This window comes from Aquila chrysaetos, chromosome 14, assembly GCF_900496995.4.
Source record: "Aquila chrysaetos chrysaetos chromosome 14, bAquChr1.4, whole genome shotgun sequence".
Lineage (NCBI taxonomy): Eukaryota > Metazoa > Chordata > Aves > Accipitriformes > Accipitridae > Aquila > Aquila chrysaetos.
In genome coordinates, this window is record NC_044017.1 from 6430113 (window position 1) to 6457512 (window position 27400).

At 44.1% G+C, this 27400-nt stretch overlaps 1 protein-coding gene across 1 annotated transcript in view; it reads right to left on the minus strand.

The window, feature by feature from the left end:
• Window positions 1-10582, minus strand: part of CLDN10 (claudin 10) — a 58548-nt gene extending 47966 nt beyond the window's left edge. The window contains exon 1 of the mRNA XM_030036712.2: window positions 10348-10582. Coding sequence (XP_029892572.1) covers window positions 10348-10561 — 214 coding nt within the window. The 5' untranslated portion in view covers window positions 10562-10582. The remainder of the gene's footprint in view (window positions 1-10347) is intronic.
• Window positions 10583-27400: the final 16818 nt, after the last annotated feature.

Sequence of the window (27400 nt, forward strand, 5' to 3'; positions counted from 1 at the left end):
CACCCAGCTCATCAGGAAAGCTGAATAAGCTTTTGCACTGAAAGGTCATCTTTGCAGGGAGCTTCAATCTGGATGGGGATGCACTCATGAGGATCAAAAACCCTGTTGTGTGCCAGCCCTGCAGCAAGCCAGGCAAATAGGTCTGCTCGAAGGGGACCTGACCCTTGCTGTGCACAGAGGCACAAGAGTCACTGGCACTTGAAAATGCTTAATTTCTGTGAAGAACTGAGTTTCTAGGGGCAATATTAAGTAAACATGATATTGGAGGTTTTGTAATAGCTACTGAGTAAAGCAAAACTACTTGCGGCATGAAGATGTTGAAAGGTGGTGCAAATTAAAGGAAAATTGGTTATTGCATTGGTTTTGCTGGAATATAATTGTATCATCTGTTTCATAAGGCTGATCATTTCCGCTAAAAAAATACACTATGGAAAAGCCAGATGCCATTAATGATTGCTTAGTGAATTAAGTTACCTCTTTTCCCCACTTTGTGAGATAACTACCATTATTAACAAAAAGTGGCTGACTCAGGGCCCAGTGTGTGGTGTGATGCTTGCTTGGGATGGGATGCCAGCCTGCAGCAGCAGCTTGGGCTCATGGTGGGCTTGTAGTGGAGAAGCTGTTTATACCTGCGGAGAGTCCTGTTCTCCTGGTCACCCAATTAAACGCCGTACTGACATACGGTTAGTGAGTCACTTTCACTGTTTCTTAGTGGCTGGGGTTTGGTTTCTGCTTTTGCTGCTTACAGGATGAAATATCAATAGAAAGGCTTTTATGTGACATTGTGTTATTGTTTAGAAATTCATTTGTGAAGAAGGAAAAGGCAGTCTCCAAATAACAGAAGATTTTGGCAGATTTCCATATACAGCGGAAATTTAGAACTTCTGAGCTCTCATTTCCTTTAGAAATATGAATCAGCTTGCGTTGCCCTGAATATGAGCTCAAGACACATCTTTGTGTCTGACTGGTATCTGCAGAAGAGTAGCCTCACATCTTAGCTGGATACAAAAATAATAGCAAGTATAAAAATTGGTAGAGTGGACCTGGTAGAAAACTGGTATATATTATTATGAAAGCAAATTCATGAGAATTTTCAAGTATTGAGTTTTGCTTCTCATTTTGACTGTCAGATTATGTAATTGTACTCTTTCAAATACCAGTAGAGTCTGTGTAATTAAGTTTTGGGAAAATGGGGGACTAGAAGGGAAATTTTGGAATCTAACCTAAAATAATCTTATAAAATAAGATTAATGACATATCCAGTTGATGGTGTACAGTCTTAAAATCTACCACATGGAAGTCTTGGTTTGTGGAAAACTGTTCAATAGTACAACATAAATCTTAGCTCAGGATGTGGAATTTAAAAATTCTGTCTTTAAGCTGATTAATCCTGAGGACTTGTTTTACTAGAGCTTGGTTAATTACCTCCAGACTAACATATGTTTTCTTTAGAAAAGTTAACACAGTAAAAAAGAAACATAACTGTAAAATGACTGTTGGGCATGGTCTTTAGAAGTCTTCAATGCCTTTGCTTTTTTAACTGTTTCAGATCCGTTTTTAGAAATTTAAAGGGCAAAAATCTGGGTGACCAATAGAAGGTATTTAAGGTGAGAGATGAAGGAAATATTCTCAGGAGACTTTGCATGTGCCTGAATTTCAATATGTGCTTTGCTTAATTAAGACCATAAATGTTTAAGTTCTAGATTTTTTAATATTTGGGCAGGCAACAGTGTCTCCCATCATCCCATAAGAGGTCATTGTAGGGGCAGAACAAGAATCTGGCTTTTCAGCTTTCTCTCCAGGCCAGCACATTTGCTCATCCTCCTGTCAGTCCTGCACTGGGCATGAAGTAGATATAAGGCCATCTTGTTGTACGGGCCCATCCTATTTAGCCACCATCCTTGTTCTTGAGTGACCTCAGCTAGCTAAATGCCAGTTCGTAGGGTCTACACTAATAGATTCGGGTAGATGCCTGCTCAGTGTTGTTGGTTTTCTGTGCCACCTCATCAAGTGACTCTTTTTATCATCTCTTGTTCTATTTCGTTTGACCCTGGTTTCATGCATTTCTGTTCATTGCTCTCTGACAAAAAGCATCCCTTGGAACAGAAGGACTTTGCTGATTTCTTATTAACAGTGAAACTAATGAAGATTTGAATGCTTGGCTTTGTGACTTGAATTTTGTTTTGAATATATGTGTGTTTTAAAAAAAGAAAAGTAATAAAATCCAAGGAGATTTTAATGACACAAAACCATTATTAAATCCTGAATACCATCAAAAGGGAGGCGCTGCTTCTTCACTTCAGTAGTGAAATGTCGTCAGAATTGCCGCTTTTCTTGCCAGGTACCCCACTGCCAGGCCTGTCCATCTCATACATTCAGCTTGGGACCCTTCTCAGCTGCCCAGCTTCCAGGTCTCTCCCTCACCTCCTGCATCTCTGGCTGCTCACCCCCATGTTAAGATCATTTGGTCAGCCGGTCCATGAGCTGCTGCGCGGCTCTGCTGGACAAATGGTGCCATGGACTGAGAGCCATGGAGTGGGAAAAGAAAGTGCCCTTGCATATAACAAAGCCCTGCTTTAAGGCACAACCGTCTGAGCTGATGTGCTCTCTCCTGTGGTAGGAAATGCATCCCTGGAGAGGAAAGCCATGCAGGAGCCCTGGGCTTCAATGTCCAGTCCATAGAGAGAAGATTGAGTGGATTGGAGGCATCTGCCAGGCACAGCCAGAGGTCCCTCACAGTACTGCCACCAGGAATAAAGGAATAAAAAATAAAGGAATAAAGGAATAAAGTGCCCTGAAGAAGTGGGAACCTGAAGACCTCAGTAACACCCCTGGTAACATCTCTGCTCCAAGCATCTGATTTCATTTAAATCACTGTAACACCCAAGACGATACATCAGTCAGCCTCTAAACCACCAGAGAGTCCCATGGCACGCACTCCAGAGAAGGCTTATAAGGATAACCAGACACTGTAGGACTTGATGCATGTGGGGTATGTAGAGGAATCCCATGTGCACAGCTCTATTAAAATGGCTGCGCTTATCTGGCATCTGGCTTGACATTGCAAAACTCTGTGTAAGTACCATGAGACATAGAATAACACCTGCATTGAGGGATTTAATACCCCTATTGTCTGTGTAGTGATTTGTTTTCTCTACCAAATTGGCCCTTAACGTACACTTGCCCAGCCAACTCCATATGGTATCCACAGCAGAGATTTTTATGTACACATATTTATTTCTCTACAATTTCTCATCTCATGATCTACATGGGCTACACTCATTCCCCCATACCCATTCCCAAGACATTTGCTACTCAGCCTCTCTCTTTCCCCCTTGCACCACTCCCTGAAAATGTCATAGGTGTTAGAAGGCTACAGATTTAAAATCTTAAATCTCAGCAGTGTGAATTCCAAAATCATCAGCTTTAATGATTTGTACGTCAGTCTCCTTCTCTCACCCATCCGCCTTCCCCGGCTGTTTTTGCCAGGTCTCCTCTCCCTTCCTGCCGCAGGGACTTGTGAAAATGAAATGGGTTATATCTCTGTAACTTTGAATGAAGCTCTAGTTGTAGCACGACTGCTAAAAAGATTACAAGAGGTACATTGGCCTTCGGCTCCTCCGCGCACGCTACAGGGAAGCTCCCCTCACCCACCTCAGCGCTCGCAAGGCAGACCAGGGTACAAAACCTGTTTGAACAGAGGTATTTTAAGACATTGGCTGCATACCAATTGCTGCTGAGTCCTATTCATTTTGCAGTACACTCTCTGCTGCTACGTAGGAGTAATCAAAGAAAGCTAAAAGCAAAGCAGAGATAACAATCTATCCTGGTGTATTAGAAGATGAAAGAGCTTTGTTATTAATGCCCCAATAACAAGCTTTGCATTCCCATCCCTGCACCAGCTGCATGGGAACCACACTAGCAAATAGCAGCACTTTGCACCTTCCAGGTTTCCTCACTGATTTTCTGCAAATGAAGACCACCTCTGGGGGATTGTCCACCAGGCAAAAATCTGTAAGGACAACTGAAAAGAAGCACAAGCAGCATTGCTCTTGTCCTGGTCTTGACAAAAGTGAAAAAGATCTCAGCACTGTAACCTCTGTCCTTGTACGGAGATGGGAAGACAGAAGGCTTATAGCACAAAAAGAGGATTGCAGAGATGCTGTCAAATTGCCAGGTGTAAACAACAGCTAAAAAGGAGGGCTGGTCTGCAATGCCTTATGTTTTCCTGGAATCCTGCAGATTCTAAAGCAGTGTCGGAGTCTGCCCTTTGTAACCTGCCATCAGCTTCTCCTCCAAAACTGGCAGCTGTCTGTGAAAGCCTGCACCATCAGTGTTTTCCAGCTGGCCCCGTGCAGTCTAGTCCTGCAGTTCTTGGACTCCCTTTGTGTATCTTTCTGGCTGCAGACCCCCCAGTAGGCACACCTCTTTCCAGTCTGCCCCATAGCTCTGGACTATTCTGGTTCAAGTAATTGGCCAGAGCCAGACAGTCTTCATAGTAAATAGCAGTAAATAGTGATTCATTGTGGTTTAGATTCATGAATTTTCAGAGCTTATAGATTAAAATCTTGGAAACGAAAAGCTTGAAGAGAAAACAAAATTTGGCAGCAGGATTCCTTGTGAACCACTTCAAAATCTCTAACCTATGTCTCAGCTCTGAGGTCCAAAAATCCAGGCTTCGCAGAGCTGTCCTGCCTCTTAGGGGATTCCAGGGCTCTGGATGCTTCCTCTGGAACTTAGCATCCCCATAGAAGCCCTGGGTTTTGCTCTGGATCTACTGCAAATCTGCTGCTGGAGCTCCCTGGGGCAAAGTCTCTTGGATACTTGGGAGTTAGCCCCCTCCTTCAGTTCATATCTGCTCTGCCAGGGGCTGCTACGTCAAACATGGATCTCTGCTTCGTGAATGGCTCTGCTGCGTATGAATTAATTCCTTCCCTTACTTGAAACCACCTTAATGAGACCCGTTATGTCTCAGACTAACTCCTCCCTGGGCTGAACTGTTTAATTTACTTTCTTCTTTCACTTTCGGGGGTGGGAGGAGGGGAGAGGGTGGCAATAATATACAATATAACAGATTCCAAAAACATTTGCTCTGTGTTGTCATGATGTTTCATGACATTAGTGCATTACCAGCTTCCTCTAGGGACCAAATATGCATTTCAGGCTATCTTGTTTGAGTGGAGGGCAGACCTAGTCACCTAATGTCAGAATGGAGGCCATGAGCTTGGAAAGAGGCATGCTACAATGGAGAGGCAAACTGTGAGAGTGGAGATCCTTTCGTTATCAAGATTTAACAGCCTATTTCTCTGCATACACAGAAGTCCCGGTGCTGGAATCAGCATTTCAATCAGTCCAAACAGCGACCTTCTGCCTGCTGAGAAATGGAGAGTACTTTGGAATCAAGCCATAAAATTCTGAGAGGAATTCTGGCCACGTCTCCTGGTCACCATTCCCAAATGTGCACTATTGATCCTAGTGTATATTTCTTTTTATACTGATGCAACTTTGCCAATGCTGGTTTGACTTTGCTTTTCTAAATCAGCGAATGGATATTGTGCTCATTGGGCAGAACAACTTAATGGAGGGGTGGCTCAGTCTGCCGAACACAAATCAGCCGTACCTCCCTTCAGTAAGCACTTTTCCTGGAAGGATTTTGTTGCTACAGGAGAGTTCTTAGACACGGTTATCCTCTAATATCGGACCCTCCTGACTCTGTCCCTTTGACCACCCGAAGTATCCCTCAGCAGAGTCCTCTGTGGCCGGCCATCAGCCTGAAGAAAACCTCCCCGACGGATTCCTCCCTTCCCGCTGACGGCCGCAGCCGTTCACCCCGGCTGACGGCCCGGCCCTCTCCCCCTTCGTCCTCCCAAAAGCACGCTCCGCTTTGCAGGCGGCCCTAGGTGCAGTTAAACCGCTCCTCTCCCGCGGCCGCTCACCCGGGGGAAGCCGGGGGCGAGCTACTGCCTGGCCGGGACCACAGCGACCTTGTTGCCCCCACGCCGGCGGCGCTCGCCCGGGGCCGAGCCTGCAGCACCATGGAGAGAGGAGCGGGCGGGCAGCGGCCGGAGAGCGGGCAGGGAGCGGGCAGGGAGCGGGCAGGGAGCGGGCAGGGCACCTCCTCCTGCCCCCCCGGCCCCGTGCAACCCCGCTTGCGAGGTGTACGGAGCAGTGGCGTTGGCCGCTGGGGGACTGAGCACCGAGTTCCCTCCTCGTAGGCTCAGGAGAAGGCCGGCCTTGGCTGCCACGAAGGAATCTGGCTGGCTCGCTGTCGACGGGCAGCGGTCAAATGGATGGTGTGTTTCGCCTGGCAGTAAGTTTCTGTCTAGTGAGGGGAACTCTCGTCAGTCCTTCCCTGTCCTAGGTAGAGCCCTCTGGGAACGTTGCTGGTGTCGCCCTGAAGCGAGGCTGGAATTGCTCTCCACAGCCCGATGAACTCAAACGGTGTTTGACTATGCAAGGCGGTTCTGGGTACAGGTGCTGCAGTAGCAGTCGCCTTGTTTCAGCTTCCTTCCACCCCTTAGCTGCATTACAGCGGCACCTTCATGAAATGGCAGCTCTGAATCTGTCTGCTGATGCGACCCAGAACGCCTGGGCATTGCCCCTTCCGTATTGGCTACCATCAGGATAGCGCTACTTGCCCCACCTGGCTCCATCAAACAGGCACTAGCAAGACTAAGAGATGCCAGCAGAAGATCTGAGGCTCAAGCAAGCAAAGGTTCAAGGAAGAATATTTCTTCTACTTTCTGGTATACCTCCCTGATGCCTGGCATGGAAAACCAGAGAGCGCAGAGGAGTCACAAAACAGTGCCGTAGGCTAGGCGTGCCGAATGCTGAACTAATTGTTTGAAGAAGCCTAGTAGCTGCCTTGACAGACTAGGGGAGTGTCATAGGAAAGGGACGTGGGCACAGTGCGGTTTACTAGTTACACTTCTGTATTTTATGTGAACAAAATAGCTCTCTGTAGCATCACCAAAAGCAAAATATCTAAATAAAGCATCTAAGCAGTGCTAGACAACTAAAAGCTAGCTGTCAAATCTGGATAATTCTGGGATTGTAAGAATTCAGGATGATAAACATGAGAGGAATGAGAAGAGAGGTAACTACTGCCTGTGAAGCACTGAGGAGTTAGCAGGAGACAGGATGGGTGGAAAGTCTGCCATAAAAAGTCAGTACCTTTCTGGAGTCCATGGCAGCTCTGACTCCAGTGGACTCAGGAGCTTTAGTTCCCAGGCTCACCCTTTGAAGGGTCTTTGTGGGTCTTTCTTACTGATAAGGACTGAGAGGTTAATCAGAGGATAGTGGTTTTGTTAAACAATATTGTCTCTCTGCTAGTTTTAATTTGTAGCATTTATTGACTGTGTGAGTTTATGCTTGTGGGTAATGGTCCTTGGTTTTTATCATATAATTTCCATCAGTATATCTGGTGAACTGATAATCATAACCAAGTTAACTGAAGAGACAATGTTCCCAGATAATATTTAGCTTGAAGCTTGCTGTATTTGTGTCAGATCTGATGAATGATTTCGTTGCGTACTTCTCCCAAAGCAGTTGATTTAATAAAAGATATTGCTCCTTCCCACAAACATTGCCTTAAATGACTGTAGCTACAACACTATTACTATTCATGCTACAGTAAATACGTCGTACCCCTCCAGGATCTTTCACTGGATGTTTCAGTCACTGCGGTGGAGCACACTGTGGCTGTACACGTACATTTGGCAACAGCCCAGCTAGCTTGGATACGGTTAGCAGTGTGGCCGTGCTAACCCAGACTTCCAGAAACATGAACCCCTCAAGATCTCTAGGTGGGCTGGGTTGCAGAAACTGAGCTCTTACTGCCTTGCCTATTCTCCTATCAGCACAACTAGTCCTTTAGCTGAAAGTCAGTTCTGGTAAATACCTCCCTACTGCCTATGACCGCAGGGTAATCCTGCTCAAAGAAAGACCTCTGGAGTCTGTTTTTTGTTTACTGTGATTTAAATAAGAAAAAAAATCTTAAAACTTCATAGAGCTTATGTAGAAGCCTCTCCTGAAAAATCCTCCCAAAAGTACAATCAAAACTTTAATGATCAAATGAATCTGCTTTGGAGTAGAAGTGACTTATGTTATTTACTGCTAATACTTTCTGTGGCGTAACCTGAAGACAGATAGGTAGGAATGGAGTGAGGAGCTTGTGTAACAGAGTTATCTTTGGCTATAGGACAAATTGCAAATAGATTCCATAAAATCATAAATGTGCAGAAGAAAAAGTTATATTGCCAGCACACCCTGACATCAGTATGCCAATAATGATGACATATTGAAGCTCTGAGGACAGAGCTTCTTTAATCTGAGTGTTTTATTGTTTTACAATGTAGGACGGAGTGAGAGTGCAAAGCTCTTTCCCTGTTGAACTCTTGTTTTCCTTGGATTACCAGGAGTTTATGTTTAGCAGGTTTTCCAAACAAAATACCTCACTCTTTCCCAGTCGTGTTTATGCTACACGTAACATTACCCTTTGCTGGTACGTGCACTGGCAGGTTAAAATTAGACTTCCTAAATGTCAGGACAGCAGCTTGCTACTCTCTTACTTCAATAAGAGCATGCTACTTTAATTTGTTGTGAATTTCTTGTCTGTGTTACTCTAAACAGCAAATAAGCAAAATCTTACTCAGATGCTTAAGTATATATTTAAAGGATGCACACATAATGATGCGTATTCTGTTTATTCAAGTTTCAATCTGCCAGTGATCAAAATAATATAACAATACAAAGTGGCAAATGGATTATAGCTGATTAGTCTGGAAGCAGCTTTTGTACTACTACTAAGAGCAATAATGGTAGTTTCTAGTTACTGAGGTACTTTGCATTGCTTTAAACAAATTTGATCATATGTGCCTGAGGAGAAGAGTTGTTGGTTTTTTTCTTTAAATCTCAGCAGAAATAATGCATAAATGGTTATTTGCAAAGATACCAAGATTCACTTTTAAAGTGTACGTGTGAGTTTCTATGTCTTTAAATCATTTTTGATGAACAGCGTTCTTTAAAAGAGGTAAAACTATTCTTATCCATTCACATCCCTCGTGTGATTTGTGATGGTTTGGAGCAGGGCATGATAAAATGTGTACAAAAATGATGCTGAGTTTTATCTCAAAATCCTCTGTACGTGTAAGCATCGATCTGTATGTCCCAGCACACAGTCTGATGTGGCAGCGGCATGAGAAGCAAGGAAAGGTACAGATCTGTAACATCCCTGTGTTTCCATGTTTCCACGTGTGTGGAAGGGGTGTGTGTGTCTATGACCCTGTTTATGTAATGTGGCAACAACTGTGCAACGGTACATTTTATGTCTTATTGAGCCACTGGCTGTTAATATCTTAGGATTGTGCTTCTTTCTGGTCTCTTAAAAGCTTTGGAAGACTGGTTGTGTCTAGCCTGGATTTATTTTCTGGTTCCCTAAAATACCAGTGTCATAATCCATTTTTTCCTGCCCTAGCCTGACTCCATCTTGCTTGTGTGCTGCCCACATCCAGGAGAGAGCAGTCCTTCTGCCCTTGCCCTTGTGAGTACTTATACACAGTTTCACTGAAAACACTCTCTTGCCTATTGTCTCAAAGCTTAACAGCAAATAGAAACCAAACCTCTACATTTACTGCTTTACACACAGAGCAAAACAGAAAACACATTGCGTAGTAAACTTTTAGTTAGTCCGTGCCTCTGAGGAAACCTGTTCCTGATATAAGGCAAGAAGACCCCGTTTGTTTTTATGCTCTGATAGATGGCTTCCAAATCCAACGCTTTCCATTAAAATGGACATTCTGAAACAGCACACCTTTGATCTTTAAAGTTAAAATATTAGCCTGTGATACAGCAAGTATATACACACACACTTAATTCCCAGCATATGTATATTTGCATGGTATTTGTGGACGCGGTTCTTTGCTATCTAATTTCCTTAGATACTAAAAAGAGTACCGATAGCTGTCACAGACCCTGCTATCTTTCCTCCTTTACCCATCCAGCAAGCAGGATGCTTATTTTTGCATGGAAATTAGAGCTGGAAGACAGTTTAATCCATCTCTCTGCTAACAGTGGTTTGTTACTGATAGTGTACTTTACTGGAACTTTGTCCAGTATACTTATCACATATTACCAACCACAGAGTAGAGCTTACTGTCTTTCTTGGAATACATATCATTCCTACAAAGTTGTTTCTGAAATTCTGCCTACAATATCCTTCACTTATATTCATCACAATGCTTTAATCATAATCTCTTGCACAAGCCAAAATAATCTTTTTCTCCTCAGGCTCACATCTTGCAATACACATAGCTCTCCATATGTTCCAGTTAAATTACACTTACTTACCTTCTACTTTGAAGATAGTAAGGTGAGGTCTGCAGTGAAAAGCACCCAGTGCGTTGCCGGCACAGTTCATCCAAAGACCCTGGAAAACCCAGGTTGCAGTGATAACAGATGATGCTCGACTAGTGACTTTCCACTCATTCGATGCAGTAGCAGCAATAGCAGCTCCCAGCCCACAGAAACAAAATATGAAAGCTATAATCTGTATTCCTAGCATGTTTCTCTGTAACCCAGGGACTTAGTAATGCCACTGTGTGGAGAGAAAAGTACTTTAGTCATGTGAGTAAGCAAAAAGGCATAACATAAGCAAATTATACTTGAACAAGTTCAGTAACACTTGCTACAGAAAGTTAATGTGGCTGAAAGAAATTGTCATGCTTGAGTGATTTAAGAAAGGCCCTAGGCATTACAAATGTTTAGAAAGAAAGTCAAGGTACAACTTTATTGGAGCTAATTACTAGTGCTTACTTACTAATTTATAATTGCAAAAATTAATTAAAATGTTTTCATATTTTTTTTCAATTAAGGTATTCCAGTTAATGCTTAATTTTTAGTTAATTGGAAACTTACAACCATTGCATCTAGCAAAATAAGTTCAGAGTCCAAACTCAGCGCTATTTAACAGATTACCATAACATTTTAGAAGGATCACACAACACTGGAAAAATAAATTTTTAAAAGCCTGTGAAATTAATTCAGCCATAACTAGCCACCATACCAGCAGCTCTAAACCAGTAGCATCTTGGAGGCAGTGTCTGTGGAAGTATTTGTAGAATAGCAAATCTAGAACAACAACAGCAACAGCAAGTGGTGCCTGAGCAGTGATGCAGCTGCAGTAGTCAGCAGAATAAACCTTGTGTAGCCCCCATTGAGACTTCTTCGGTCAGTGTAGAAAACTTATTGCTTCTTATGGTGTGCTCTGCATGACGAACACAGCCCAGAAACGTCTGTCCCACCAGTGACTGAGCTCCTGCAACCTCATGCCATGAAAAACCCTCAAAGAATATCATTGAGTTAATAAAATGCTATCTTTGAAGTAGTAGGCACTGACAGCACCACACTGAAACAGCTATTCTACTTCCAGTTCCTGAATGTACTATCATTACTGGTGTGGAACCTGCACACGGTTTTGCAGACGTGTGTGGCCGTCACTCTTTTAAGATGCCAACTTCCAGCTTTATTCATGTGACAACTCATTCTCTGGTCCTTTTGGCCTCCTCTCTGAAGAAGGAGCACGCGTCTCCTCTTTGGTCTTACTGTATGCCATTTGGTGACATGACATCACTCTGGATATTGAGCATACATCATCACTTTTGACAATGAGTTTTCTTTTCCTTTGGGTGCTTCTATCGTTGCTGCTCCCTGTTACAGCTGTGATAAACACCAGACTGAGCATCGGCTTCGGAGTTTTTGTAGGCTTTTCAGAGCTCAAGGAGGGGTAATCAAGGATGCCAAAACATCACTGACATTCCACCTAAAGAGCAAGACGAGTTTTACTGAGACTGTCCTCTTGAACCATCACCTGGTACTTCGCTTTAACCAGCCTTTGGCTCAGCGCTGAGAAGAAGGACCCAAAAGGATGATTATACAGACCAGAGAATTACACTACAAGAAGGAGTTTCTTTTCAGAATAATTACTAGGCTCACATCCCACGCATCAAGGGCAAATAAAAAGCTTGTTATTAACACAGCCAACTTGAGAGACATGGAAAGTGCTTTTGCTACGGAGCAACACTATAATATAGCAGGTTGTTTTAACAATGAGGACAATACCACACAGACAGGAAGCCATTTTTCCTTGCTGTCTAATAATGCAGTAGCATATTTTTCTTATGCCAAGGGTCAACTTTCATGTAATCCTTCATATATCTTTTCACTAAATTTGAAAAGGTATAGAGGAGATTATAGAAATGGGTCCATCTTTGAAGCAGATTCCTGAGAGCTAATATTATTTTTTTATTCTACCTCTGCCATACAAAATTGTGGTAGTTTGGGGGTTTTTTTGGCTTGTTGGTTTTTCAAAGGCTGTGTTAGTTCACAGAGGAGACTGAGAAGAGATGTTATCAGGTACCTTTTTTTTTTTTTTTTTGAAACCAGCCCAGTGTCAGTGATGTTGGCTGAGTGCTTATAGAAGCTCAATGACATGTTTCACATCTGATGCTAAATTCAGGCCTTGTTCTGGGCTTTCCCTGAGCGTTCTCCTCGCTGATCCAGAAAAAAACTGAGAGGCTGCTCATTTGGGCTGGAAAAGCAAAGGTGACTTGATGCAAACACTGTTCCATCCCTCCCTGTTCTGCTTTTTGCTATGCGTAGCAGCGTGCCTTAACAACATAGCCTGTGAGGAGCTACCCAGGCTCAGCAGGACGGGGCTATCTGGTGGCTTCTTAGTGACCTGGGCAAAAGCAGCGGTGCCTCCTCAGTGAGACCTCATTCTTTTAAACCAATATCGTGCTATAGGAAGGAGCTTCATATTTCCATTTCTAGTAAAATGCAATACGAACTCCCAAGTCATGTCCCCTTCTCACTCTTTAGATGATCGCACACAAAGGGCCCAGCCAGTACACTTTCACTGATGAGTGTCACACTAGTGGGACACTGAAAGCCACTCACTTTAGTGGAAAGTGCCTGTAGGCACCCCTTGAACTGTAGACTACTCTTTTAGGGCTTAAGGAGGACTAGTGGTTTCTTGGCCTTTATCCTGATTCTTGTCTAGTGCATGACTGTGGAATTCATGGTTACAAGCACTTCACCCTGCACTGTTTCTAGGCTGTGTGTGAGTGATGAATAAATTAAACAGATACTTAAGTGATAAGAAAGAAGTAAGCAGTCCTGTTTACAACCCTCATTTCTTCTATAAACTGTCAGGAAGTAAGTTAATCAGTCATTTAAGAAGTTCAAGGCAAAGTTGAAAGTTAACCTGTTAATGGCATTTTCCATTATATCAAAACTTTTTTTCTCTGTTACTGAACAGACAGAAGTTAGAAAACAGCTGGGAGCTTAAGGAGTGTTTAAATACAGAGTTGGAAAAGGGAAAACATTGCTACAGGTCTTTGTTGAACCATTTTCCCAAAACTCCACAAATACACTAGCTGATCATGTGATGTGTTGCTGGCTCTGTTTAATTGAACACTGTGTCAGTAACACGTAATATTTCTATTACTGCTGATAGTCCCTTTTTAAATCAGTCCAGTGCCAGTTTTCAAACACAGCTGACACCTTTGCAGCAGGGCAAGAATGTTTATACAGGTAAGCTGTAGCCTCCAGTTTGTGAATTCTACTTCAGCCCATGTTAATTGTTGTAACCTACTAGCTGGAGGAGTTTCCAAGGCTGATATGATGGCTGATACAGATCTGACTGCTGACAATATATGTTTCCCTCATGAAGACATATTCACTTAGCTAAACTGAATTAGTTGTGGGGAAAGTTATGGTAAAATTAAAAAAAAGAACTAAGTGCAAATCAATACTTATGTTGCCTGGATGAGAAAAAGGAGAGCTCTGCAAAGGAGGTAGCTAAGGTAACACAGAGACAATGTACCAGATAAATAACAAGTAATGCCAAAGATATCCCTCTGCAGAGTGGGTGGAAAATGCAAATTGATCCTGAGTTCTGTGGAGGAAGCCTAAACAACCATGGAGAGGTTGGACAAGCAGTAAAACTAGAAGTTACAGAGTCTGAGTAAGTGACTTAAGACTTCTGGAGAAGTTGAAGAAGTAAAAGCATTGTGTAAAGTGGTGAAGAAATCAAAAAGCCTGGAGACATCACTACGCAACACAGGCAAGGGCTAAGCTGTACGGCAGTATGGCTGGGCCATAATACAAACACAAAAGGGTTCCTGAGAACTGGCAGTGAAGTATGAGATAGTGTTGAAAGTAGGAAGGGTGCATTCCAGTTGAGTGCCAAATCCTGCCGTCTCTTGCAGGTGCGTGCACCCTAGAAACTCTGGGTAAACAGGATGGCAGGCAAAGGCTGAAGGGGCATCACCTAGAGAGGAATTTCAAGGAGCAATGAAGTCACTGGAAATGGGAATGTTGAGGGAAAAGACAATTTCACAGTTTGCTATAGCAAAAGGGCAACATCAGGTTATAATGGTAGGAAGCAGTTGCGGTTTGAGATGTTTGCTGCTCACCTTGTTACTTGCAAAGTGCTGGGTGACATGCACAGTTAGAGAAGGTAATCTCAGAGTTTTATGCTCATTCCAAATTCATTGCTTTCTATTGAGCACTGCAGTCACAATACAATAATATTATTATAATATTAGTGTTACATACTATAGTATAATCCTATTATTAATAGCACAGTTGCTATATTGCTGTAGAACAGAAAGAGCAACTTCATGTACTCATCACTAGGAGAATTGCTTTGAGAATATATGAATACAGCAGGTAACCTAGTTCAGTATTTACACTAACTTCATACAAGCTAGGTATACGTTTGTTTAAGAAATATACATGAATATAGACATATATGCATGTATTTAATATCTATATAGATACAAGCTTTGCTTTATTACATTTTTAAGCCTTTTATGTCAGTTGTTTAATGAGCAAACTGCTTACTCATGTACATTCTTTACATAAGCACTTTTTGAATATTTGCTTAGGAATGGGTGGGGTTTTGGACTGGTTCAAATCAGTGTTTGGTGAGAGACTACAAATACACAGGTTTAAGCTTGTTTTTTTAATCAGGTTCCTTAACTGGACATTAAGGATAAGACATGGATTTGAAAATGTTACTTCTGGATGATATAGCATTAGACTCCTTAGTTTATGCTGTTGACACTGGACACTAGCAAACATATTTGGATTAAAGACATTCGCAGTCATTAAGCATATTGTTACTGTTGGCACACTCTGCCTAGACTTCCAGTAAGTGGCAGAAAACCAAAATGGTTACATCTACATAAAACTACAAAATGCAAAACACTAAAATGCAGAGAAGTTGAAATGTTAGGATGAGTCACGTGTTTGATCAGTGCTGAAAGCCAGGGTGAAATTCAAGGTCATTGTGCTTTGCTGAGAACTTCTGAACAGACACTGATGAAGTGATGGGGTCAGTGAAGACATCCTGTTTTTTATAGAGCGAACTCTTCAAACCCAGGCACTATTAGAATCAGCCTGTGCTGCAGTACACTGATAGCGTTACTGGAAGCAGTAGTATTAGACCAGGGTGCCGTGGACAGAAGAGTTCAACGCTTTGGAAGTCGGCAGATACAAAGTGAAATGATTGCAACGCAGATGAAGAAGGAAGGAGGCTGGGAAACAGGAAAAGAGGGTAGCTACAGAAATACTGTGATGCAAGTGCCACAGATAAACATAAGCACCGAAGAATAACATCACGATGCTGAAAAAAAGCATTAGTCTGCCATCCAAGTAAACTCAACCTCGAGGAAACCCGTGTGAGGGCCCCGAGTGCATCCTCCCGCCCTGGAGGTTTGTCTGCCGGGGCTCGGGGCCAGCTTACAACCAGCGCAGCCGCGGCAGGCGTCCTTCTCCGCCCTGGGGGATCTGCTTTTACGCGGAGGCTCCAGAGCCTCCCTTGCCGGAGCTACGGCGCCCGCCGCCTCGCAGGCCAGCTTGTTCTGGGCCGTGGGCCCGCCGATCCGGAGCCGGACCCTTGTCCCTGACCCGCCGGTTTCACCTCCCAGCTTGACCTTGGACCTGCCTGGTGGCCATGGACCCGCCTGGCGATCGCAGGGCTGCGTCTGACCCCGGTCGCCGTCTCCGCGGCCTGCCGCTCCCCGGGGCTGCCCCGCTCCCTGGCCGGGGCGGCGGGACGGGCGCTGGCCGGTGATGGCCTGCCCTGCCACCGCCGGCGAGGAGCCCCAGCCGCCCCACGGCCCGCTCGGGCCCTCCCCGGGCTCCGCGCTGGGCGCCATGGGGCCCGGGCCCGGCCGATCCTCCATGGCTGAGAGCTGCAGGCCTGCCCCGAGGCTCCCCACCGCCCCGAGCCCTCTGCGACCCCCGGCTCAGCCCCGGGTCCCGACCTTCTCAGCGGCACCCGAGCCCCTCCGCCCAGCCCTGAAGCCCCTCGGGGGCAAACCCAACCTCCCCCCCCCGGGCCGTGCCCCCGGAGCTCTTCAGGGATGGCCTGGCTCCCTTGACCCCCCCTGCCCGGCCTGGACCCTGTAATGGCTCCCCGGCGATACCGGCCCTGGCCCGCCGGCCCCTGGGGACGGATCTGCCCTGAGCCGGGGAGCTGCACGGACTCTGGAAATAGCTCCATGGGGAATTCCGACCCGGCCTGGGACCCGTCAGACACCGCCATGGCCGGGACGCCTCGCGCCCAGCGCCTCTGATCCCAGGGCTGCGCGAGGTGAGAGGACACCCCTTGTTGAGGGGGACGGACGGACGCCGTGGCCAGGGCCCACCTCGTCCCGCGGGAGCTGCTTTGAAGCCCGGACTTTTGTGCTTGACCCTCAGCAGAGCCACGGACCACGCTGGGGCGCAGCCCAGCCTGCGCCTGGCCATGGGCCCCACTGATGCCGGCCCAGACCCCCGCCCGTGGGCCAACACCCGGGTTGTTGTCAGCCTGTCCCCATCCCCAGGGAAGTACCCCATTCCCCGCGGCTGGGGCTGCCCTGATCCCGCAGAGGGGCTGGGATGGGCCCTGGATGCGGGGTCCTGCCCCGACGGCCCCCAGGGAGCCATGCCCTGAGAAACCATTATCCAAATGTCTGGGCGTTAATGGCAGAAACCATGGTAGAACTGAGGAATCAGAAATCCTGTCTACGCATAGTTCCCGTTATCCGACTGTGTTAGTGGTTTTGAATGAGCGTATTTAAAAGTACACGCAGATAGCCCTTCCTGAGTTCTGCACCATGCTATTGAGTACCGACATAGAGAGAAAAAAGCTTAACATGAAGAACATACCTGAAATAATATTGTAAATTTTGAAGGTAAGGTCCAAAGGTCCTCTGCCAAAGGAATAAAATTTGCATAAAATATTTTGACGTAAAGTAATGATGTCATGAAAATTAATAATGAAAATGAGCTACTGAATGACTTTCCTAATAGTATGTTTTGCAGATCAGAAAAGATTTTTGTACCTTCACAATATTCCACCTGATAACACAGCTCTTTAAAATTGCAACACACATAATCAGATTGCAAAACTCTCTCCACATCTCCTTAGCCTATCTCATAAGGAGTGTGCAAACACATCTGTTTGTTTGCCTCTACCAGCCTGCCATGGTACCAGCCCTCTAGGACACTATCATTTCACATGGGATTTAGGCAAGAAGGAAAAAAGTGTTGTTGCCTTCCGGCACCAATTCACCTCCCCACCTCCTTCAAGAGGGTGCTTCCACGCAGCCCACTTTCCATTCTGGTGTGGTGGGGAAGCAACCACTCCTCTGAATTACTACGTTTGTTGGGCATCTGCCAGTGTGCAGCTCTAATGACTTTTGCTACGCTGCTAATCATTCTTTCCCTAAAGGCAGTAGAAACGTATCTATCTGCTCACAAGCATATGTATGTACTGCTTTTGTCTTAAATAACTGAGATACTGAACACGATATGCAAGTTCCTTTGAGTAACTCCAACCTCTCCTGGTCACATAAGCCCTTTAGTACTGTCCAGATTTCCGTTGGGATAGAGTTAATTGTCTTCCTAGTAGCTGGTATAGTGCTACCGACAAAGGCTAGGTTATTTCCCCTAGAGCTGATGCACAAAACACAGAACTATGCCTACACATCCAGGCATCAATTCCTGTGACCTGCTCGTATGATCCTGAGAGCAGAATTTGGTAGAGTTTAGCACTCTTATGTCACCGAGAAATCATCTTCACTAGGGCCATTAACACATTTGCTTGTCACTGCTGACATCCCAAATCCATGACATGCCAGACACACCTCTTCATCGCTTTAACCAAGGTCTAATACCAGGATTTGGATAGGTTCTTCTTGCAACTTCTTTGGATTGCTTCTGGGAGCAGCCCAAAGCACTCCATTCTTGCTCCAGCTGTGTTTGCCTCAGACCATTTCCTCTGGAGCAGGAAAGGACTCTTGGGGTTATATATTCTACTCCTCCTTTTTGAATATTAGCAGTACTGCTTACCCTGCCAGAAAGCCAAAACCTACTCTTTCATACGACACATACAAATTAGCTTTCAGGTCTGGCTGGTCTCCAGTCCTCCTTTCAAAGGGAAGCTTATTGCAGTGTTCAAGAAATCCTCCACCTCTTCAGTTTTCAGGTAGCAATGTATTAGACCAAGCCGTGATTGAGAGCAGCTGACACTGCCCAGAGCCCAAGTTTGTAAAACTGAAGAGCCAGTATTGGTTTGATAGCCTTTCTGAATGTCTCAGCCCACTGAGCCAATGCCATCAAGCTTTCCAGGAGCAGTGAGGTGACTACGTGGATCTGTCTCACACCTCCAAATGGACCAAGTGGAGAGCATATGTGAGGAGCTAGAGGTGTGGCACAAATCTTTCTTTGCTAGTGTGTTCCTAGCTTACCACCCAGCTGGACTTAGGCCCACCAGCTACAGCCCTTTTCTTAAATCCAGCCTTGCTGCTAATTAAAAACATACCCAGGCAGTCCATCACCCATGACTCACACACCTGACTGAGAACTCCTAAGCACATTAACGTCTACCAAAATTGTCAGGAGCTGGTAAAGCATGATCACAGCCTTCCATGGGCTGAGCCCAGCTTCACCTGTCTCGTAAAAACCAGCAGATGAGTGCAGTACTGAGGGTAGCCAGGAAGCTGTTCAGCGGGAGCTGAGCCCTTCTCAGCTCTCTGTTCGCAGCACGGCAAGCACTGAAGAGGAGGGGAATTGCAATGCTGCGTCTTGCCCATCACTCACTAGCTGCCTCTCATATGGATTACTGGCTCTTGATATTGCGGCGCTTTAAGGCAAGAAGGAACCCTTAAAATCTTTTCATCTTTCTCTGTGTCACAACATGGATTAGATTTCAACAATTTCCCCTTTTCACTGAGGCTAGTCTAACTAAAGTCTATCTTTGGAGAAGGCATTTGCTTCTGATTTAATGGGTGAAGATGTAGACAGGAATGTGTTACTGGGTGGTTTGCTCCACGGGCAGTTTGTTTAATATCTTAAATGTGTCTTCATCATTCGGTGTCTCTTCTTTTGCTTTATCAAACAACCTTTTTCTGTTGGCTACTCTGGGAATGGACCAGGTTCGATGAGATGATCTTTTGAAGTCCCTTCCAACCTGGGGTGTTCTATGAAATAATGTTACACTGGGGTCAGTGTATAACTGGCCCTCAATTATGGTTTTCATAAACTAAACACATTAAGCTCTTTCGGTCTCTTGCATTAAGTATTTTATTGAACTTTCAGATACTTTCTGGGGCTTTTTTCTGCATCTTTTCCAATTTTTCAACATTCTTGTCAAATTATGGGCACCAAAATTGTAAAGTTATAGTCTGGCATTGCTTGTTCCAGTGCTAATTCTATTTTTTATCCAAAATAATCTGATTAACTTTATTTTCCACAGTACTGTATTGGAAAATCATATTCAGTTATGACTCTTGAGCCCTTTCTAAAAGCATTATTTTCCAGAACTGAAAATTGAGTAGTATTCATGTGCTATTTTACAGATTACTCTGTTAAAAGAAAATAATATTTGATGCCACCTATGTCAAAGAAAGTCTTGCTCATTTACTGTCCTAAATGAAAGACAGTAATAATAAAATTTTTAAAAATACAAAAAAAGTCTCGGTAAAAGTAATAGTCCTTGGAAATTAAGAAACAAGGCCATTTTAGATGAATAGCTCTTGCATTTGAGCAGCTGCTTTGACAGAGTAAAACTAGTCCAGCTGGAAAACAAGTAGTTCAGTGACCATTCAACATTGAAACATATTCCTCCTAAAGATTTTAAATGCTGAAATCATGCCAGAGGTACCTTTTTAGATTTACTGACCATCCTTTCCCATTCTGTGCTCTGCTTAATTCCACATAAGTAGACAAATGTGTTGCATGGTGCTTGGAAAGCAAACCATTGTCATGGTGTTACAGTTTATGATGGGAAATACATGACTGTCATACTTCAATATTGTGGTGCTACCTACTTTGGCAACCAGAGCAAAATAAGCGCTTTCTTGTAAACGGTGGTTTTTTCACCTCTGTATCTGAACTTGTTCACGTCCTGGCCAGGTTTGCATATTTGCCTGAGAAGTTCTTAGACAGACTGAAAAGGCAAACTCCAGAATACTTCTGGACAAGAATTAATGCAATTACTCCTGCAATTTCATGACAGAAGTGGTGATGTCTGAGGAAAAACTTTGTCATTTCTTATAGCAGTGTCGGGTCTGCAGGCTCAGAGACTAAAGGAATTTCATTAGCAGGATGACGGTATTTATATGTGATTATATATTGTGCTAATGTTTGTAGTTTATTGTTATTATTTAATTTGGCTTAGGAAGGGAAGGATAGGGGTAGGAACGGGGAACGATATCACTGGGAAGTTTTTGCTGGAATAGCTGAGAACTGATAGTTACGTTGTTCAGAGGCTGAACTTTGGCAGGAATGAGCACTTGTACTCCCGTGTGGAGCTGGCTTCTCAGGGGTCCAGGAGCAGAGTGCAAATGAGAAGAGCTGTGCCTTCTCCCATCTGGTCTTTGGCCCTGGGCTGAGGGAACTCTCCTCTTCCCTTCCCTCTCCCCACCTCCTCCCTCCTGAAGCACAAGCTGATCGCAGGGCAGGACACAGCAGAGGGGAGGGGAAAAAGAAAAGGAGGGGAGGGAAGGAGCGCAGAGGATAGCGTAGGGTAGGACTCTGCAGTCAGTCACAGTCCCCGGCTAGTGTTGATCCATTCCTGAATATAGACGTGCATTGGTATGCTCTGTGGGACAATGTCTAGGGCTGAAGCCCATGCTTAACGCATAGTGTGAAGAACAGCTTCTCTGTTATGTACCAAAAGCCTATTGCCTGCATTCATTGTTCCTGGACATCCCGAACCAAACCTTGATCCTCACCCTGGGTGACTGAGCTGATAGGCACTACAGTTTTGAGTCTGATGGAGCGGAAAAGCTTTGAAAACATTCATATTGTCTGAGTCAACATCACCTCCTTCTCTCAATCATCTTTCATCTTGCATGCATAAACTGTCTTTTTGTCTTTCTTTAATATTGAGTTCTTTACTCACAGCCAAGAGATAATTCAGTCTGGAAGCTTTTGAATTTTTGAGGAAGGACTCTAAAAGTGTGTAAAAGAGACTGTGTACAGATGTAAGGCAAAATAAGACTGTTGACACCACTTTAGTGAGCAAGGAACAAAAAATACTTCTTCATTTGGACTGGCAACTATAGTCTTTCTGAAAGTTCTGTATCTCCTTGGCACTGCCAAACTTGTTAGCTATCATTTGCTTTTCAGAATTGGCCAAATTCCAAAAAGCAAATGGTTCTCAGAGATTTGGAAGGGACTAAATGGAAACACCTTCTGCAGCAGGTACTTTACAGCTCTCTGAGTGATGCCATGCCAAAGCCTCTATCACGCTACATGTGCATTCCAAATGTTCCAGTGTTTCTCCCTATGCCTTTCAACAGTTTTGCAGTGGGCTTAGAAAGTAGAGGAGTTAGGTTTAGACAACCGTAATTAGATGTCAGTACAATCTCTTGTTTCCTATCAATAGCATGTACAGTTCAGTAGTGGTGGAAAACATGACCTTTGCAAAAAAAAAAAATATATTGATTTACAATTCTCTCCCGGTATTCATTATTGTTCCAATGCAATACAATTCATCATGCTAATTCTTACAAGAAAATGCATTTATTGGCAGGTGTATACCCATTGTCTGACTCCTGGTTGATGATTTATAATCTTAAATTACTGGTCTATTTGGGATTTGATAGAAGCAAGAGTTGTATGTTTACTGAGAAGGGCAATCGTGAAAGAATAACTACTGAATTGCCACCTCCTCAGCTGTGGAAACTTACAAAATCACATTCAGAGAAGACAGACAAAACATGTTTTAAAGTGTAGAATTCTTTGTCTACTGACCACGCTCAGCTGCATTACACACATACTTCACAGATCTCCATCCAAAGTCCAGCTCCAAGAGCAGAGCCTCATTTGGCCATAGCTCCACCAAGGTCAGTGGAACTGCCCTCCGTGTTAACACCTTCCACAAAGCTGACGTTACTCACCTGTTTTATTTTCCTTTCATATTTTCTGCCCACTTCAGGTGGTTGAATACTAATGCTGCTTCTTGAACATAGGTAGACAGATAATGTTTTGAAAGTCATGCTTACAAAATATATTTTTTATCTTCTTTAAATGAAAGCATGGAATTTGCATCTTTGCCACTGAGTACTTTCCTCTGATAAAACTAAGATAAGGATGTGACTACACATACAAACAATGAAAGAGAAATTAAGAGTGAAATACTCATTTGAGGGGATATATACCGCTCTAGAAAAAGAAAATATGAAGGCAGTCCATATCACTAATGTGATACGCGTATCACTAATGTGATAAGATTGCAAAATGTAAGGAAGGAAAATGTGGTTAGGCAAGAAACCATCTAGGTCAAAGTGCCTTCAGAGATGACCTGCTTGGGTAACACTGGTAAAGACCACCTAACTCAATTTTGCAGAGGAACACAAACCTTGGCAATTGTACCTGAAACGTAAATGGCTCTGATAATTTGGAATCACTGTGGTGGAATGTATTTTTGGGGAATCCAAAAAGGACATGATGTTTTGGCAACAAATTCCTTTGTGGTTTCTGTCTGTTCTTGATTAGCCTTTTTTGCTCCCTATCTCTGTTCTTGTCAATCCTGTCGTGCCAGCTACCCCTGTTTCTTGACCAGTCCTTTACTACATGTCCACTCGGTAATGTAAAACCTTGGCAGACATAGATGGATGTAATCTCAAAATGTTAGCTACCTGAGCTGCTTTACTCCTTCTTGTGCTCACAAACTTTCTAGATATATATTGAAAATGTGCATTTCCTGTTTCCTTAGTAGCAGTAGAGCATATTATTTCTGACTGTAAGAGATCACAGGTTCTTCTCCAAATAGTAATTTAAACATCAGGAACTGATTTAATTTTAAACTTGGTTTTGAAATGTGTGCTTTATGAAAGATCTGGTTCTGGGGTAAAACTTTAAATTAGGTGGTCACAAGATGATTCAGTTTAAGATAAAGGGAGAAATTAAGGTAGTTGTGCAGCCAAGGTCCCTGATTTTGAAAGCAGAAGTGGTGATGAATTTGTAGGACTTATCAGTAAAATCAGTGGCATTAAGTTTAGGGACTTGAACGTAGAGGAAGTCTGTACCTGCAACTATACAAAGGGAAAAAACAGCTTCAAACCTACTGGATGAACAGGAAAAAGTGAGTACCAGAGACCATTTTAGCCTGCTAAACTACTTATCTGTAGTTCAGAATGCCGTAGGATAACATTAGGAATGCCAAAAATCAAACTGACTCAAAGCTCACAGAGAACTTCAAAGTAAATGACAAAAGGTCTTCAGATGTGCAAAGTAAGAGATGACAAAGAAAGAAAATGTGGATCAACTGTATGGAAAGAAGGAGGTAAATATTAATGCTATGCTGGTATGAACCCAAAATAAAGGGTTGGATCCAGTAAGGGGCGTGAGCTGTGCGATAGTCAGCACCCAGTCAGGAGTGCCCACGCAGGTACCAATGCAGTTGTTTGTTATGCATTAACTGGGGAGAGGTAAGCACTGCGAATGGGATTTGTAGCACCAGAAGGCTGTAGAGTTAAGGCATATGTGAGTCTTAATATAGAGTACCAAAGGATGGTCTAAAATGCTGTCTGTCTCCTGGATTTCAGCATCCTATTAAGGGCCACAGGAAGCGCCCCAGTGGATCAGTTCTGTGCTTAGTACATACATTATATACTGGGATGCAGATGACTGGTTCATGGCTTCCTTAGCAAAGATGGGGAAGAGGAATAAATGGAAAAAGGCAACAATCAGTTCTGAAAAATAATATATTAATTAAAGCAGTCAGCAAAGAAATGGAAGTCCCATTTCTAGACTTGTGTAAATCCAAACCTCCAGCTCCTAGATAAATCCTGCAGACTATGTGACCAGCGGCTTACGGAGCAAGTGGGATGGAGACACACTTCAGCCTCTGCCCTAGGCAGCCACGCAGCTGCCAATGCACGTTTCATGATTTCTGAAAAGACATCAGACCTGACCCTGGGGCCTAGCACGTAAGGGACGTAGTCGGGTAGGGACACACCTAACATCATCCCATCTTTCAGTTCTTGTATATTTTATGTTATCCTGTGTAACAGGATAAAAGGCTGAAATAATTTTGGTGTGAGGAACCATCTAAACATAGGCTGATGTGGAGAGTCTAGGCTTGTGTTATCTTTATCCCTCAAAATCAGTAACGCAGAAAAGCTTCCATCTGGTTTGTTCTCCCCTCGTAATTGATATCGGCACTTAGTGGGACACAAACTCCTTCTGCAGTGTGCAAAACTTTTTGAGACTCTTCAGGGAGATATTAAAGCAAAAATGACACAACATCTTTATAATTTCCACATGAGTGAGGAAATCAATACCTCCTGCCATACAGTGCAGAAGCAATCTGTGCAGGGTTCACTTTCTGGATGCAGATTTGGGCTCTTTCTCCTGTGGCAATGCTTCAGTGCCTCTGCATCCTTCAGCTTCCAAAAGGTGCCTGCAGTGTGACCATGCTGCTGGAACTGCTTCTTTCTACCAAGGTCTTGAGGGAGTCATTGTCACCAGGCCAGTTTTACAAATTAAAAATTCCTGCATCTCTAATGACTGTATCATCTGCAAAATCTTTTAATCTAATTTCCAAATGTTTCAAAGTAACAGAAGTCCCATTCTTTGCTGGAAAAAAATGAACAGCAGGTCTACCAGTTCCCCTGTTTCTTGAATAGTTTGAATAGGAGCGGAGCTTTTACCTTCCTCAGGAGACAGTCATAAATCTTTTGATTACCTTAGGGTTCAGACGGAGCAAAACCAACACATTTGTGAAGATGTTTGACCCGACCTGTATTTGGAAACTCAGGCTTGGGGTTCATGTAGACGAGGTCTACTTTAAAATCTGTATCTCATGCTTTCCAAGCAGTTTCAAATGGATGGAGTGCTTTAAATTGATAGGCAGTAGTACTACTCTCTATTTAAAATGCAAACAAAAGAATGCCTTTAAAAAGGCCAGTTCTTCTTTAACACTCTGTTACGGTGATTTTGTTGAAAAATCTCTAATGGACTCAATTCAGGCGTGCTACAAATGTGCCACAGATTGGGCCTGTGGAGGGTAACATAATAGTACTTAAGAAGTTTATTGCATCTCACAAAGTGTCTTGTAGTCACTCACAAGGATACGTACTAAGATCCTAATCCTGCAAAAGCACATTGATTTTTTTTTTTGGTAATTGTTTTGCAGTGATATTAAGTGGATTGCCTTAATGTGCAAGTATCATTGATCATCATTGCTCATGTTTGCAAAGCCCACAGACTTAGTCATGCAGATACTTACATTACATCATCTAAATTAATGTAGGGCCCAGGTACTTACATGCCCCTGCCAGTCTCAAATCCAGGGGTCTTTGCTGTCTCTTCCCATCTACCTCTAACTAGCCTGCATCTTGGAGGCCCCAAAGCTTGGCTCTCTCTCATCTTCTCCAAAAACTGCAGCAGTAACACACTTCAGAGAGACAAGATGGCACAAGATGACCCACTCACTAGCTGATTTACTCCTACCTAGTTTCTGGCTAGATTGGACGCACAAGAAGAAAACACCATTCAGTGTACCCTGTGTCACCTAGGTAGCCTAAAATTGTGTCCCCATACTGCTTAGTTTACTAGTACAGAAGCGGTGTTGCTGCGTCAAAGGCATCCCCAGCAGAACAGCATTGGTCAACAAGGCTTTTAGTGTTGGCTGGACATCCCGCCACTCTGCAGAGATGCAGCTGCCCCCGCAGTCTAGCCTGCTTGCTCTGGGGGAGGGAAAAATACTTTCCAGGACTCTTAGAAATGCACGCAGCCTGCCAGAGCTGGTGATGTGGAAAGGCACCGTCTCTGACAGAAAACAAACCTTGCTCTCCCATGTCTGAGAAAAAAATCTTCATGGGTTTGTCCTGGAAGAATACCAGAGCCTGGTTTTGGCAAGGGGCTGTGCCTGCAACAGCCCACAAGCTCCTTCTGCAACGAGGGTGAAAAACAGGCACGGGCCTCAAGGCGCTGAAGGGAGCTTACATATCTTGTTTTATCCTTGGGGCTTTCTCATTAGATAGTTGTGTGTTGTTCTAACCACATTAGCTGGCTTGAGTTGCCTGGGCTGAGTTGGCTGGAGCTAAAAGCTATAGGCAAAAAACACATTTAATTCAGCAGTCTTCTGTGAAAGGTATAGCCAGAAAAGTTTCATCTGATGTTGCAGAGTCTTTCAGACCCCTGGCAGTCAAGGCCCCGTATCCAATGCCAAAATTCTGAGTTTTCTGTGGTGGTCTGAAAGTGACAGTCCCCACGTTACACTGCCTTGGGAGGCCCACAGGGAGCATGGGGTTGCTGTTCTTCGGGTACCGGTTGTAAGGGTCTACATTTGCCCACAGCCTTTGTGAGCAGAAGGAAAATTATCTATCCTGGATATCAGCAATGGTAACTGGCTTTTGTTGGGTTGCAAACACGTCTTGTTGCAGACGGCCCTTACGGGCTGAAGTATTCCCTTTCTCCTGGCTTCGCCTGTGTCCCCCAAAAGGATGCACCCTCTGCCCACCTGTAGTCTGAGCTCTTCTGAATCTGGAGCGCTCAAAAAGAGGGGGGCATCCAGGTGTCCTGCCAAAAGCCAGGGATGGAGGGAAGCACGTGGCTCACTGTGGGATAGGGTGGGGAGGCAGAAAGGTCTGCCCACACCAGGATTTGGCCGGGCTGGGCCTGTGGGAATGGCTTCAGGTCCGTGAGCCCAGCAGGGCTGCCAGGTATACCCCAGGAAAACCCTTGGGGGACAATATGGAAAGCTGTTAACCGGGAGGGCTGGTTCTTGATTTTTACCTCCCATTTTGCTTGTTAGACCCTGATGTCTAAAGGCACGAGGCAGCTGTGTGACACAGCAGGTGTATACAGAGCACAAGGGGAGCGTGTGGGAGGA